The sequence below is a fragment of the Notechis scutatus genome, chromosome 3 (assembly GCF_049901735.1).
Source record: "Notechis scutatus isolate UNSWTSFEM ecotype Mainland chromosome 3, rNotScu1.2, whole genome shotgun sequence".
NCBI lineage: Eukaryota > Metazoa > Chordata > Lepidosauria > Squamata > Elapidae > Notechis > Notechis scutatus.
The window spans coordinates 190,917,663-190,933,383 of record NC_142011.1 but is presented as its reverse complement, the minus strand read 5'-3'; the positions used below and the strand labels follow the sequence as shown (position 1 = coordinate 190,933,383).

Here is a 15,721-nt window from a genome sequence, read left to right as displayed (position 1 = left end):
GAACTTATGAAGCATTTCTGATGGTTCCCATTTCTCTTCTTTTTGATGTTCACCAAACCAGTTCAGTGTGTCATGCTGACTCTGCATGACTGTTCCAATTACCCTTTAGATAGTGACTCTAGCGAATTTAGATAGCACAACATGTTAGTGAAGCTCTCAAAATGAGTAAAGCTTCTGTTGGCAAACTTTATATTTAGCATATCTATCATAGTAGCATTTGACTTTTGAAAAAAACTTTATGCTTTCTGGGTGGGGGGAAGAGAATTTTTGGAAGATTAATGAATGTGATAATCCAAACTAATATAGATTTTGTAGTTACGAATAACAAAAAATAATAATGAGGAGCTAGTCTCAGTCTCGGCCATACCCAAATTAGTGATACATTCCGAATTTTTCAGGTTCTCAGGTTTAGACACATTTAGAGGACACAATGTGGATGATAGCTGCTGGATCATTTCAGAATGAAAATTGTTAAGCTGTTCTTTAAATGCACATCCATCTAAAACACTCATTAAAAATAATAATCTCCGTCCAAACTATATACCTTATTATTCATGGATTTATTTGCCATACCTGCTGGATAATTTTCTTCAAGGGCAGAACTTTCTTTTATCATTTTAAAGCTTTGTAAACATATAAACATTGTGTTAATCTAGAATGTTTTCCTATATGGATGAAGTATTGATAGTAGTGAATCTGAACACGTTTTTTGTTTTTTGTTTTTTGCTTAGTAGTATTCGAATATACTTATGTAGAAAGAAACTCATAGGGAAGGGATAAAATCAAGTGAAAATATCTACTAAAATTGAAAAAAAAATCCCAATTAAGGCAATTCAACAGTAAAAAATAGAACATTGACTCATTCAAACTATACAAATGGTTCTCACCCTGTGGTCCATGGATCCTTGGGGGGGCAGCTGTAATGTCCTCACAGGGGGTCCACAAAGACTTGAAGAAATGCTATGATTTAAATTGTGAGTTAAATCTTGTGGATCCATGACCACAAAATATATTTAAAGGGGTCCATAGTGAAGAAAAGTGGGGAACTACTGAACTATATAATATCCTGCATAGTCTTAAATAGTAAATTCCAAAGATCAACTATCTTAGTCTATCTAATATGCACACTATCATCTCTAAAATATATTACTGTATTATGTTCTACCTGGTGGAGCAATGATTAAACTGCATTATTGCAGACAAACTCTGCCCACAGCCTGGAGATCGATCCTGATAGGGTTCAAGATTAACTTAGTCTTCCATCCTTCTGAAATTGGTAAAATGAGGATCCAGATTATTCGAGGCAATATGCTGACCACCCAGAGAGTGATGTAAAGCACTATGGAGTAGTATACTATATAAGTCTAAGTAGCTATTGTTACCGTAAGATCATCTTTTGAAAGATGATCTAAAATTTCAAAAGATGCAAATCTACATAACGATATTGGAGTGTCATTATGAAGAATATAAATATATTGCTTCCATTTGTGTTCATTCATTTGCACTGTCAAAAGAGGTGTTACTTTGAATTATTTATTTTAATTATGTTGTCCAACTCAGAGTGGCACAGGCAGATTTTACTGCTTTTTCTTAAACTTGGCAACTTTATGATGTATGGATTTCAACTCCTAAAATTCTTCAGCCAGCCATTCATCAAACAGAATACAAGTGATCTAAATATTCAGAAGACACATTCATTGCAATGCTAAAAATACCCCCTCCCCCATATTTTTATTTTAGTTTAGAAAAAAATAGTTATTAATTTGGCTAGGTGTATCTATATACTTTGCTCTATTTATTTTTGATTTTTGCACTAGTCACCAAGTGAAACATAAGTGAACCATAACATGAAAGATGATTGAGGAACTAGAGGCTTAAACATATGAAGAAAGGTTGCAAGAACTGAGCATGCCTAGTCAGATGAAAAGAAGGACTAGGGATGACATGACAGCAGGATTCCAAATATTTGAGGGTCTTCGGCAAAGAAGGGGAGGGGTCAACCTTTTCTCCAAAGCATATCAGGCAGGGCAAGAAATAACAGCTAGAAATTTAACAAAGAGAGATTTAGCCTAGCACTAAGGAGCCATTTTCTGAACCAAGGAGAAAATTTGCTGGAAATAAAAACATTTAATCAATGGGATGGTTTTTCTCCAGAAGTTGTGAGTACTCCATCAGTGGAGGCTTTTAAGAAGAGATTGTCAGTCATTTGTCTGAAATGGTGTAGGGTCTCCTCCTTGAGCAGGGGAGTTGAGGTTAAAGACCTCCAAGGTCCCTTCTAATTCTGTTATTTTGTTCTGTTATTCTCTTAAAGTCCTATTCTATTTACATGGGATTACCCATTCCACAGCAACCCTATAAAATAAATTTGGCTGAAGAACTACTACCTCAAAGTTTTTAAGTGAGTTTCTGTGGACTTAAATCTTGGTCTGCAATCCTAGGAAGAGAACTATTGTACCATACTGATCTCATACATAAGATAAGATTTAGGGAATGCTTCTGAAGAAAAAAAAATCAACTGAAGTTTATTTTATTTTATTTATTTATTTATTTATTTGATTTGCCAATTGTTTACAAGATAATAAGTATAAGTGTATACATAGTTGTGAATACATGAAATGGGTACATATAAGAAAAATAAAAGAATAAGAGAAACAATAGGACAGGGACGGTAGGCACGTTGGTGCGCTTATGCACGCCCCCTACAGACCTCTTAGGAAAGGGGTGAGGTCAATAGTAGACAGTCTAAGGTTAAAGTTTTTGGGGTTTGAGGAAGAAACCACAGAGTCAGGTAGAGTATTCCACACATTGACCACTCTGTTGCTGAAGTCGTATTTCCTGCAATCAAGTTTGGTGCGGTTAACTTTGAGTTTGTATCTATTGTGTGCTCTTGTGTTGTTATGGTTGAAGCTGAAGTATTCATTGACAGGTAGGACATTGCAATGTATGATTTTATATACCATGCTTAAGTCAGACCGAAGACGGCGTAATTCAAGGTTTTCTAGTTCTAGAATTTCAAGTCTGGTGGCATAAGGTATTCTACAACGAGTAGAGGAGTGGAGAACTCTTCTTGTGAAATATTTCTGGACTTTCTCAATTGTGCTAATATCAGATACGTAATGTGGGTTCCAGACTGATGAACTGTATTCGAGTATTGGTCTAGCAAATGTTTTGTATGCTCTGGTTAGTAGTGTGATATTACCAGAGAAAAAGCTACGTGGATTAGGTTAACAACTCTTAATGCCTTTTTGGCTATGTAGTTGCAGTGGGCTCTAGCACTTAGATCATTAGAGGTGAGTATTCCAAGGTCCTTTACAGAGCTTGGGTCATCAACAAGATCTTGACTATTCAGCTTGTATTTTATTTTCTGGTTTTTTTTGCCAATATGTAAGACAGAGCAATATGTAAGACAGAGTTCTAGGCCTGAAAGATAAATAACCATTTTTAATTTAAAATTGTAGCTCAAAAATACAATATACTTAACTCATTAAATTGCTGTTTAGCACAGGGGAAACTTTGTCTCTCATTGCCAAATATCAACGTTTCTTTCTATTTTAATTTTGAATTATGCCTACTTAATTTCCATTATATCCAGTGTGAATAGAAGCTGTTGCAAAGAATGATCATTGCTCTGTATTAACCTATTCATCAGTCAATGCTAAAATTAAAACAAGTCAGGGGTATTGGAGAAAATGCAGAACAGATGGAAATCTAACTTTTATTACATTTAACTCATGAAGCAAATCATCTGGAATAATTTTATGAGATAGAAAGTAGTACAGTCATATATTTTTGAGAATACAAGATGGCTTTTCTTGTAGCCATTATTTCCTGTCCTCTATTTCAAATGCACTTGGGAAAGCAAAATAACATTTCACAAATATTTTCCCCCTGACAAATTCACGATAAATTGCAACATGCATACCTAGTATGCATAATTATTTGTTTGAAGCTACTGTTCATTTACTTGTACATTTTTTCCATGTACAAGGAGGAAGAGTGCCGTGAATAAGAAGAATGGCCCTTGTTTATAATGTATATTCTTCACAGAACAATCTGAAAATATATGATTACTACATTCAAAAAACTTGGAAAAGCAGATTTGATGTACTGGAAATGTTCACTATGTGTGATGGAATGTGTACAGCGGTGGGCTTCCACATTTTTTCATACCAGTTCTATGAGAGTGTACTTTGCACGCATGCTCAGCACTCAAAAACTGCCCGCTGTGTCAGCGCTAATGAGGTGATCTGTTTTTTTTTTACCTCAGCTGAGGCATGGCAAACCACTCTGCTGTGCAAATCAGCTGAGCTAAAACACAGGGGGTTAGAGGACAGGAAAGGGCAGAGGAGGGTGGGTGGGGCCAGCCAGCCAAACCATATTTGCCAGGTCTTCGAACTACTCAAAATTTCCGCTACTGGTACTCGAGAACCAGTCCGAATGGCTGAATACCACCTCTGAATGTGTACCTGGAAAAGCAGTAGTCTTGGCAGCACCACAGTTTCCCAGGGAGGTGACAATATATTCCAGAGAAAAGTCCAGATTAATAGACTGCACATTCCCAAAATGGATGAGGTACAGGGAAAGAATTCAGAGTAGTTGCACCCTCGAATCTCTCAGGATCTATCTACTACAGGGGTGTCAAACTCACATCATCATGACAGTATCACATGATATGTTGGGACTTTTTTCCCCTTTGCTAAACCAGGCATGGGAGTGGCCAGCACATGGCACATCCAGCCCGCGGGCCAGGAATTTGACAGCCCTGATCTAGTTGAATTAGAACATTATAGCTTTAGATTAGCAAGTTTAGCAACATTAGAGGTAAAACAAGTAAAGGATTGGACTGAATTTTCATTTCATTATGTGTTTTTGGGCTTGATCTGATTTATGCATCCTTTTTGATGCTGCATGTACCAAAAGGAAAGGAAAAGTCTTCTCTCAACACTTTACCTTTCATGTAGGAAAAAAATATCATTTTAGGTTAAGATACCGTATTTGCCGGCGTATAAGACGATTTTTTTGCCCTGAAAAACATGCCTCCAACTGGGGGTCGTCTTATATGCCGGGTCGTCTTATACGCCGGCAAATAGTAATTGGGAAGCACTGCGGCTGCCCGCGGCTGAGGCACTTTTGCGCACCGTGGAAACGAATCCCGTGAAGCCGAAGGAGCAGCCAGCCTTCTCCCAGCTCCCAAGGAAGCGAGGCTCGCACCGCCTGAGCTCCACTGAGGTATCCGGCTGGGGCTGTCAGGAGTTGTTACCGCTGGCGTGGCTCCGCGGCTCCAGTCCCGCGTTGCCTCAGGAAGGGAAAGGCAAAACCAGGAGCCGCTGCTGCCATTGCAAGCGCCGCCGCAGCTCCTGGTTTTGCCTTTCCCTTCCCGAGGCAACGCGGACTGGGCCGCGGAGCTGCCAGCGGTAACAACTCCTGACAGCCCCAGCCGATACCTCAGCGGAGCCCGGGCGGTGCGAGCCTCGCTTCCTTGGGAGCTGGGAGAAGGCTGGCTGCTCCTTTCGGCTTCACAGGATCGTTTCCATGGTGCACAAAAGTGCCTCAAAAAAAAAAAAAACAGTGCAAAAGTGGAAGGCGTGCGGAAGAGGGGCGAGTATATAACAAACTATATTTTGAGTGGAAATGTTGGGGGGTCGTCTTATACGCCGGGTCGTCTTATACGCCGGCATATACGGTAAATATTTGTTTGGGCATTATTAATGTGTTAATGTTCTATCTTTTCTTCTTGCAAATTAGGATTAGGTTCAAGGTTGACTCAGCCTGTCATCCTTCTGAGGACCCAAATTGTTGGAGGCAATATGTTGACTCTGTAAACTGCTTATAGAGGGCTATAAAGCACTGTGAAGTGATATATAAGTCTAAGTGCTATTAGGGAACCCTAGAATAGTGGGATATCCTACCTCTAAAATATTCTAATTCTAGGATAGGTTCTACATTCAAGGGATTTTTGTTATTGTTCAGTCACTAAGTATTGTCCGACTCTTTGCGACCCCATGGATCATAGCATGCCAGGGTCCCCCATTCTCCATTCTTCTGGAGTTTGCCCAAATTCATGTTCATTGTGTTGATGATGCTATCTGATCATCTCATTCTCTTCCATCCCCTTCTCCTTTAGCCTTCAATCTTTCCCAACCACTAGAGTCTTTTCCAAAGAGTCTTCTCTTTTCATTAGATCGTGAAAGTATTTGAGCTTCAGCTTCAGTACCTTTTTATTAATGCAAAATAAAGAAGTGGGATTCAGTGGTGAAGTCAATGGAGCTTTTTAACTTTGAGTTTTTATTTTTTTAAATAAAAAAAAATTATTTTTCCATGAATTAGAAATTTAGAATACCCAGTCACAAAAAGATAAATTTAAAAAACTGTAGCTGCCATCTTAAAGGTTTTCTGCATGAAAGAAGATAATTCTGTGCCAGGTGCACTCAAAGTAGTTGAGACCAAAACCTATAGCACAATTATCTTATAAGTTTCAAATATGTAGTACGATGAGAATATAGCTGTTAGATCTTATTCAACCAGGATTTGTAAGGGATATATATTTTGGTTTCATAAGATTCCCCTAAATTCCATCCTTCAGGCTGAGTCTGGAATGATACCAAATAAATCTCAAGTGCAAATTATATGTTAGTTATTGGCTAAAATTAATTTTTAACGCTAGTTGTTTGGCTGCTCTGACTCTTTCAGATAAATTCCAGCTTTTTGGTGGAAATCACTTAATTGTGCCCTAAGGTATTGTGGAGTTTCATCTTATGCATTGATCTTAATGGGTTTTGAAGTGGGCATGCCATTCCTTAAGCAACATGACAGAGAAAATAACCTCAAACTTATTTCACCCAGAGTCCAGCTTACTTTATCTGAGTGAAAAATAATAAATTAAAGTAATAATCAGGGTTTGTTTGTTTGCTTGCTTTCAGGTTAACAGGATTTCATCTTCCTCCACCTGTGACCTCCACAAAATCTGTATTTTCATTACGATTAACCAGTGACTTTGCAGTGAGTGCTCATGGATTTAAAGTATATTATGAAGGTAAAGTAATATATTATGAATATGTATGTTAGAACTGCAATAGCTTATGTCAACATTCAATTTTGGAAAACAAGTCATTTATGAACCATAAGGGTGGACAAAGGAGGGCAAATTATAATAAAAGAAAACAAAGGCAACAATTTATATTACAATCATACAATTGATGCTGCACAGTCTGAGATCCTACAATAAGAGCATATTAATTCTATGTATTACTACTTACATGCGCTTACGTGATAACCAGCTGTTTTCTTTTTTCTTTTTAATTATCCCACATTAGTCTAGCCCTTGGTGCTTATGTTTCTTCATCTTCCTTATATGAGATACACAGAGATCATACTGTGAATGGGATAATCATGTTCTGCTGTTTGATCAACCTGATTTATAGCAATTAGAGGCAACCAAGAGTGAAAATCAATGAAACTAATCCAAGGAATGCAACATTGTTGTAAAAAGTACTAAAGAAAGACCATTGTTTCTAACAGGTTGATATACATATAGTGTATAATTAAAAATATTCAAATGATGTTGATACTCTGGAAAGAGTACAGAGAAAAGCAGCAAAGTTTATTAGAGGGTGGAGGCTAAAGCATATGAAGAACAGTTGGGTATGTCTAGTCTAGTGAAAAGAAAGCCTATGAGTGACATAATAACAGTGTTCCAATATTTGAGAGGCTGCCACAAAGAAGAGGGGCTCAACATATTTTCCAAAGTACCAGAAGGCTAGATAAGAAGCAACAGATGGAAACTAACTGAGGAAAGAACCAACCTAGAACTAAGGAGAAATTTCCTGACAATGAGAACAATCAACCAGTGAACAGCTTGCCTTCAAAAGATGTGGGTTTGCCATCACTGAAGGCTTTTAAGAAGAGACTAGACAGCCATTTGTCTGAAATGGTAGGGTCTCTGGCTTGTGCATGGAGTAGGACTAGAAGATCTTCAAGGTCCCTTCCAACTATAATGATGTTCTATGTTCTACTTCCTTCATAGTAACCTGAGACTCTCAGATGATACTATAGTGCTGCTTAGGCTATTTTACGATGGAATGATTTTTTTCCCCTCTCTTTAATGAATGAGCATTTCCGCTCAGGTCAGTCACTGTTTGCTTCACTTGGAGCCAATAATAAATAAAAAGGACAAAATATTAGAATATCTGATGTGATATCAGTCTGGATGGTTGAAATTGTGATGGGCTAGGGAACCTCCTTGTTCCCTGAAATGTGTTTTTCCCTCATTTATTTCCTTGCAAGTTCTACATTGCCACTCTTTTCAATGGAAAATGCTGTTTTATTACCTTTGGTTTCCTTCCATCTCTCTGATTATCTTTGAGTTCAGTATTGTACTTGACCCTATTTGAGTGTTGTGGCATGAGCCTTTGTGTTTTTTCATCACTGGTGTTTCAGGATTCACTAATATTTGATTAAATTACAGAGATATATTTAATAGATAATTATACTCTAGAGAAATCAATGTAAATTGGGCCATTTTCCATGCCAGCTTCCAGTTTTGGCATCCTTTTATTGTGACAGCACATAGAGTTCTATCAGGGTGGCAACAAGAAGCTAGAATGATTTTCTTTTCCAATCCAAGCATGACCAAGAAAGGAAATTGAGTTATAACTTAAAATAAGCTGAAGAATATTCAATTGAAGGGAAAATATTGTAACTCAGAATTGAAATGAGGGATCTCTGAACTAAGTAACATAATCAGTACTAGTGCTAGTGATCAGTGCTAGTGCTAATGATGTTACCTAGTTTGGATAATGAAATGTCTGCAAAAAAGCAACCAACCTCAAAGACTACCAATAACATTCTATTTCTCATTTTCTGTTGCCTTGGTTCTGAGAAGGGCTCTATTTCTCCTTATTTATCTCCTGCAAAACAATTCCTTCATGATATAACCAGATAAGTATTAGAACCAAGATGGCAGCCATGTTGCTTGGATAAGAGAAATCCAATTTATTTTTCCAGCTAGCAATGCACAGTGACTCTAAAATGAAAATGGAATAAATTCCATATTGAGCCCCTGGAGAAAACATGATGAAATTAAGAATAAATAATGTTCTTCACTTATAAAATGGAGCCTTTCTGGATTATAGAAGGATTAGAAATTGAGTACGTGAGGGGTTTCAAATATTTAGGTGCTGTCTTCTAAGATTCAGGGTCAGAGAAAGCAACATCAATATGGTAGCACAAGCTCAAAAATAGGTTTTTCAGCCATCTTAGGATTCTCCCATTCAAAAAGAGGAGAATGAATCCTTACAGCTTTCAAATTATTCTCAGCCAAAACCTCTGGCTCAGCTGCTCCCAGCTAGGCCCATATCCAAATTATACACAGATGGAAATTGTATAAACCAAGTTCATTAGAGCACTGTTCTAAGCTCCAAATGTACATCTAATACAATTCTGAGTTTGAAGCTGGTCAAATGAGAATTGAGGTCAGAGCATGGTTATTAATCTTTAATTACTTTTTAAATGCCATTATTTTCCAGCTGGGCTAATTCCATCCATTTTTTTTCCAAATGAATTTGAATCCTCTTGAGACTCAAGCAATAGATAAAGATCTTCTATCTTGCGGCCTCTTCCTTGACTCTCTCTATCTTCTTCATTTCATTGAGTTATTAAAGTTATTAAAGAAAGGCACTTAGTCATTGAAGCCCAGAATGAAAGAGGTCTCATCCAAAATGTATTATGTCACATCTGGACTACTTCACTCTACATGGGGCTATTCTTGAAGAACATTTGGAAGCTTCAACTGGTGTGGAATGTGGCAGCTTGGGCAGTTCTTTGAGTCCTTAGGATGGTCAGTACTATACCACTGATCCATATGCTACACTGGGTGCCAGTCTGCTTCTGGATGCAATTCAAGCTATAGGTTATTGCTATAGGTTATTATCTTTAAAGCTCTGCAAGGAATGGTTCCAGGTTAATTGAGGAACAATCTCATCCCACTGGGACTGGCCTGCCCCATCCACATTGGCACAGGAGGCAGGTTCTGGGCCCTGTTGATTAAGGAAATCTGGCTGGTGGGGTCCAGGAGAAAGCTGTAGCTCCTGCCCTTTGGAACAGCTTATTCCCTGAGGTGAGATTGGCATCCACCTTCGGACCTTCTGCAGAAGTCTGAAGACTTGGTTCTGCCAGATGGCTTGGGACCCAATAGGGGAGCATCACACTGCAAGTGGTTGATAAATTAAGAGGCAATCCCATTTCTCTCCCACACATCCTGTTCCCTCCCCATCTTTTAACTATATTTTTATTTTGATGGGGAATTTTTATTTTTATTGTTTTAGAGATATGTATTTGTTAGGATTTTAATGTTTTAATGTTGTAAGCTACCTGGAATCATTTCGTTATGAGATGGACTGCAAATAAATTCAATACACAGACAGACAGATAGAAGATCCTAATCATGGAGTTCAAAACTTTAGAGACTGGTCTCCTAAAAGTAGTGGCAACACTGTAAATTCTACTTGAAAACCATTAAATACTAGATATTTCTAAATTCAGGGGGAAAAAGCCTCTGATCTGTGTAATTTCCTAGGGTCCCTAAGGTCCAGGTGTTTTGGAAAAGGTTAACTCACTAAATTTAACATGCCAAGCAAGCAAGCAATTCAGTTTCTTAACCACAGTAAGATTTTAGCAAGAATGCCCCTTGATTTGCAGTGAAACCAAGCATTCAGAACTGGCTAAGTCTGTAATACAAGATGAATATGAACTTTAGAATCATTACTACACAGGGCAAAATTGTCTGATAGTGCTCTTAAGGTTCCAATATTCACTTCATTAATCTTCACAGAATGGGATATTAATTAGAAAGATAATTAGGATTCCCAGCTAATAGCTGAGAATTGCAGCAATAATTTTTGCAGTGCATTGTTCTACATTGCTCAGTGATAGTCCAAAACAAAATTGGTCTGTTTTCATTATTGTTGTTTTAACATAGAAATGTGATGACACACCTAAGTTAGCTTCAATAGGGGATGCGCAGCAGTGAAATTTAGAATCCTGTGCCATCCTCCACGACAAAAGTTGTAAAAACCCATGTACAAAATCAACTTTCCAATATTTTGAAAGCCGAATAATAGTTTTAAAAAATTAAAACAGTTTGCAACAATTTGCAAGTTCCTCAAAATAAAATAAAAAGTGTGTGTGTAAATAAAACCAATTTGGTGTAGTGGTAAAGCACCATGGTAAACACCAGGGATGGGATTCAAATTTTTTAACAACTAGTTTTGTGGGTGTGGCTTAGGTGGTGGGCATGGCTTGGTGGTCATGTGACTGGGTGGACATGGCTTGGTGGTCATGTTATTGGCTGGGCATGGCCAACTCAATATCACTCACATCGAGGCACGCATCTCCTCACCTTGCCTCTCATGACTGTGGGGATATTGCAACAGTCGTAAGTGTGAAAAATGATCATAAGTCACTTTTTTCAGTGCCATTGCAACTTTAAATGGTCACTCCACACAAGCAAAGTACCAGCAAAGGAGGGGAAAAAAACTCCAGAGCCGTTCCTGAGACAGGAAGTCTAGTCCTTCCAAGAATGTAATAAGGGTTAACGGAGAGGCAGTTTCTGTAAGCAACACCAGAATGTTTCCTTCCTGCCTTCCTTACAGGATTAGGCCAGTAATTTCTTCTAACAACCAGTTCTCCGAACTGCTTAGAATGTTAACAACTGGTTCTAGCGAATAGGTGCGAACTGGTAGAATCCCATCCCTGGTAACCACCCAGAGTAGGTGAAATCCAGTCCTGCCTTAGGCACAAAGCCAGCTGAGTGACTTTGGACCAGTCACTCTCCCTCAGCCCTAGGAAGTAGGCAGTGGCAAGCCACTTCTGAATTGTTGCCAAGGAAATGGCAGGGACTAGTCCAGGCAGTCACCAGGAGTCTAAATTGACTTGAAGTTGTCCACAGCCATAGACAATTTTGTAAACCATAACTCAAAACAGTCTTATCAAATAGTTTTAACCAGGGATTGTGCTGTTTTGGATTGGTTTGGGTGAACCCCTAGTTCCAAAGATCAGCTGGGAGCGAATCAGATCACTCCAATGATTATGTGGGCCCACCCACCCATCCCTGCATTGTAGTGACTTTTATTGTCCCAGCTGATCAGCACAGAAGAGTGGATTGCCGTTCCTCAGCTGTGTTACTCCCCCGAAGTAACATAGCAGATAAGGATTTTTGCATTGCTATTCACAGGTATGCAGCAGAACTGGAATGGTCCATTTCTAAAAATAGGGGTGTTCTAAACATTTTGGAAAACTGTTATGGTCACAATGGTCTGTGGTTATGTGTTAAAATGTGTCAGTTTCCATCTCACGCTTGTGCTTCACAACCATTCAGCTACCCATGAAATCTAGGGGCTGGATGGAAGGAGAGGATGCTCACTGTAATTCTCTGAGATGGGGTTCAAAGTCAACTGGCTGGGAACAGAATGCGGTTGCGTACCAAACCTATGCCTGAAATGCCTGTTCTAAAAACATCATGTTTGAACTTGATTGGACATGGGGTTGGTGATGGCAATGATCGGGGGCAACTAAGGGAGGAAAACGTTAGATTTGGAGATTGTGGCACTTGATCTTCAGTTCTGGCTATGCACTATTGTAATTCACTTGACTTCTAGTAAACTATACCTTTCTCAACAAATGTAATTAAGGATCATTCTTACTTAGAGGTTCAAGCTGAGGCAGACAAAATGAGTTTTCTGGTTGGCACAAAGCACCATGTTAGGAGAAACCAAACCTAGTATCCTAAGATTAACTCTATTTCCCAATTTCCTTCACAGAATTTAAAGGTACTGGGGCTGCTCATCATGATACCAGAAACTACAATAAGAGCATGACAGCATGCTAGCAATTTGTATATTATATATAATAGTTAATTGGCCAGTCAACTAAACATTTAAACATTTTTATCCAGCAATCAAATCCTTCTCAAGAACCTGAAATATAAAAATGTTTGATTACATTCAGGGTATTGTTGCAGGATATAAACTGTTTGAAGTAAAGTTGCCTTTTGCAATTGACTGATAGTGATTTTTATCAACATAGAGTAATGCTGCATATGTTTCGGAATTGCACTCAAGGCATCTGTTACTATTGCTACTATCTTTACTTTCTTTTGCATAGTTGTTGCTACTTTAAAAAATAGTGCTTTGATAATATACGGTGTTATCTTCCATATACATCTGAGTTGTATTATTGCTATTCCATTTTTTTTTTTAAAAAAGAAATCACCAGTATCATAGGCATTCAGTTACACAGCCTTTCTCTCAAGGCCAATTCTCAGATATGTGTATTAACAGGAAGTACTTATTTGAATGTTTTTGTCATGGCATTTATTAACAAAGCTAAGGTTAGAAAAGCAAATGCTGAAAAAAAAATTCATTTCTTTAATCCCAGTCACGAATTGCAGTCATTCTGGAAACAAGGACTCGGAGTAAGTAAGAAAGGCACTTACTCATAGTGTCTGTTCTGTGCTGTGATGTTGAACAATATTGAAGTACAGTTGGATATTTTATGACATACAGCCTTCTTGAAACAAAGGCCAAAAATAATCATAAATTGGAAGTCCTTCTAAAAAGCACCATACATGCTACCTGAAAGAATGACAAGAAGAGATAATATGACTCAAACTAAATGACTCACCTACTTGACAACTTCTTGTAAAGTGATTATGTCTGCCAACAGGTGATTACCATAAGGTACACACTGCTGAAACATGGCAACAAATCCACCTATACTTAGAATTTTAATCAATTATACTTTATTTTTTACAGGCCTATTCCAATATGATTAGTTCTGGAGTAGTTTCCCTTAGGTCTATCTTTTCCAGCTCAAGACCAATTACATGTTATGTAACTTAGTCTGCTGTGCCTATGAAGTAGAGATACCACTGTTCAGATTGAAAGTATAATAATAGCTTTCAGGACATCACAGGATCCTTTCTGAAACTTCTCTGATTTGTATAGGACAATATGTTCCTTTGTTCTTACTGAACTTTTAAAAATTGTAATTAGGTAGGTAACCAGCACTGAAGAGATTTCCATTTCATTAGTATTGAAAAGGAGGGAGGAAAAAAATTGAGCCAAGGAACTATTATAAATTAGGTACTTGAATTTCACCCCATGTTTTAAATCTGTTTACAAAACTCACATTTAATTACAAAGGAGTCCAGTAATACCAACTGTTTACTGTTTTGCAACAGAGATCTTTAATTTCCCTCTCCCTTTTTGAGGTGACTTCCCTTGGAAATGTCTTTATCAACCCTAAATCCACTTTATGGATAATAGATTAATCGGAGCACAATGGCTTACATAGTTGGGACACTGGGTTGGAAGGTCGCAAGCCTATGTTTGAGACCCCAAAGCTGCTATAAAGTGGGCTGAGGTCCTGTGCTTCACTCCATCTCCTGCTGGGTGTAAAGACTTCAACTAATGAACTCAAGCAGATCAGAACCTTGAGTCTCTGCTCCTCTCAGAGGTCTTCGTTAATGAGTACATCACATCGCCATAGCTTCAGTGGAAAGCCAAATCTAAATCTTTCTTGTGGTTTCAGTAGAATTAAACTAGGAAATAACCCCGACTCCAAGGGTCACAGGTCATGTTTACCAATTAAGTTAATTGGCAGGCTCTTCAAGTACTCCTTCCCCAGCCTTATCTGTTGCCAATGATGATGACCTCACTTCTCACAAGAAAGCTCTTTGTGGTAATGCATTCCAACTCATTTCCTCCTATATGGCAACTGAGGAACATAGAGCTGGCTGCAGCCAGGTTCAGTTTGAAGTTGACACCGGAGATATGAAATGAATCCCCAACTGGGCACCCTCCAGGCCGCAGTGATGTCACTGGCTATTGTTTTCGACCCAGACCACCTTGGTGCTTCCATATGTGCAATAAGGTGATAGGTCTACCTAAGCAGCAGCCAACAAAAAAAACCTCTAGTTGCTTTCAGATTGCTGGACACTAGAGATAAAATAGGCCATAAATTTCATTCCTTGCTTTTAACTTTCTCAAAAATAAAATTATTTACTAGAAATAATAATTCTAGTTAATTTAACAAGAGCAAGTTCGATATAGAGATTAAAAGTTCCAAGCCAGAAATGAGATACTGTGAGTTCTAGTCCCACTTTAGGCTGAAAGGAATAGGTAGCCTTGGGTATGACACTGTCTCTCAATCTTAGGAACCATTTCTGAATTTTTTTCCAACAAAACTGCAGAGACTGGTCCAGGCAATTGCCAAGAATAAACACTAACTTGAACCTAAAAAAAAAAAAAAAAGTAAAATAAAATAAAAAATAAAAAAGTAAATGAACTTAATTAATAAATTAAATAAATAATTCAATTCAATTTAAACTAATTTCACTTAAGAGCAAATTAATTTAATACAACATCACATTTAAAAAAAAATATAATATGAAAGGTTTGCACATTATGCAAAAGAAAAATGATAAGAGGGAAAAAAATCCACATATTTTAAAGAAAAAAGAAAATTCAATTACATAATATATAGTATTCTTTCTCTGATCTTCAAAGGCCTTGAAATGGATCTGCAGTATTTTTCCTACCTTAAACTGTCAGAATTCTAGATGACCACAACAATTAATAGTTGCTTGCAAAATGAACTCTCACACTTTATTTTAAAATGTTTTGAATCAAACCAAATATTAACAAATGAATTTCTGTCTTCCAGC

General features: G+C 37.8%; 1 protein-coding gene across 1 annotated transcript in view; it reads left to right on the top strand.

Annotated features, from left to right (window-relative positions):
* CSMD3 (CUB and Sushi multiple domains 3) overlaps positions 1-15,721 on the top strand; it is a 618,612-nt gene that overhangs the window by 139,735 nt on the left and 463,156 nt on the right. Inside the window, exon 3 of the mRNA XM_087962106.1 lies at positions 6,921-7,033. Within this exon, the coding sequence (XP_087818232.1) occupies positions 6,921-7,033 (113 nt within the window). The remainder of the gene's footprint in view (positions 1-6,920; positions 7,034-15,721) is intronic.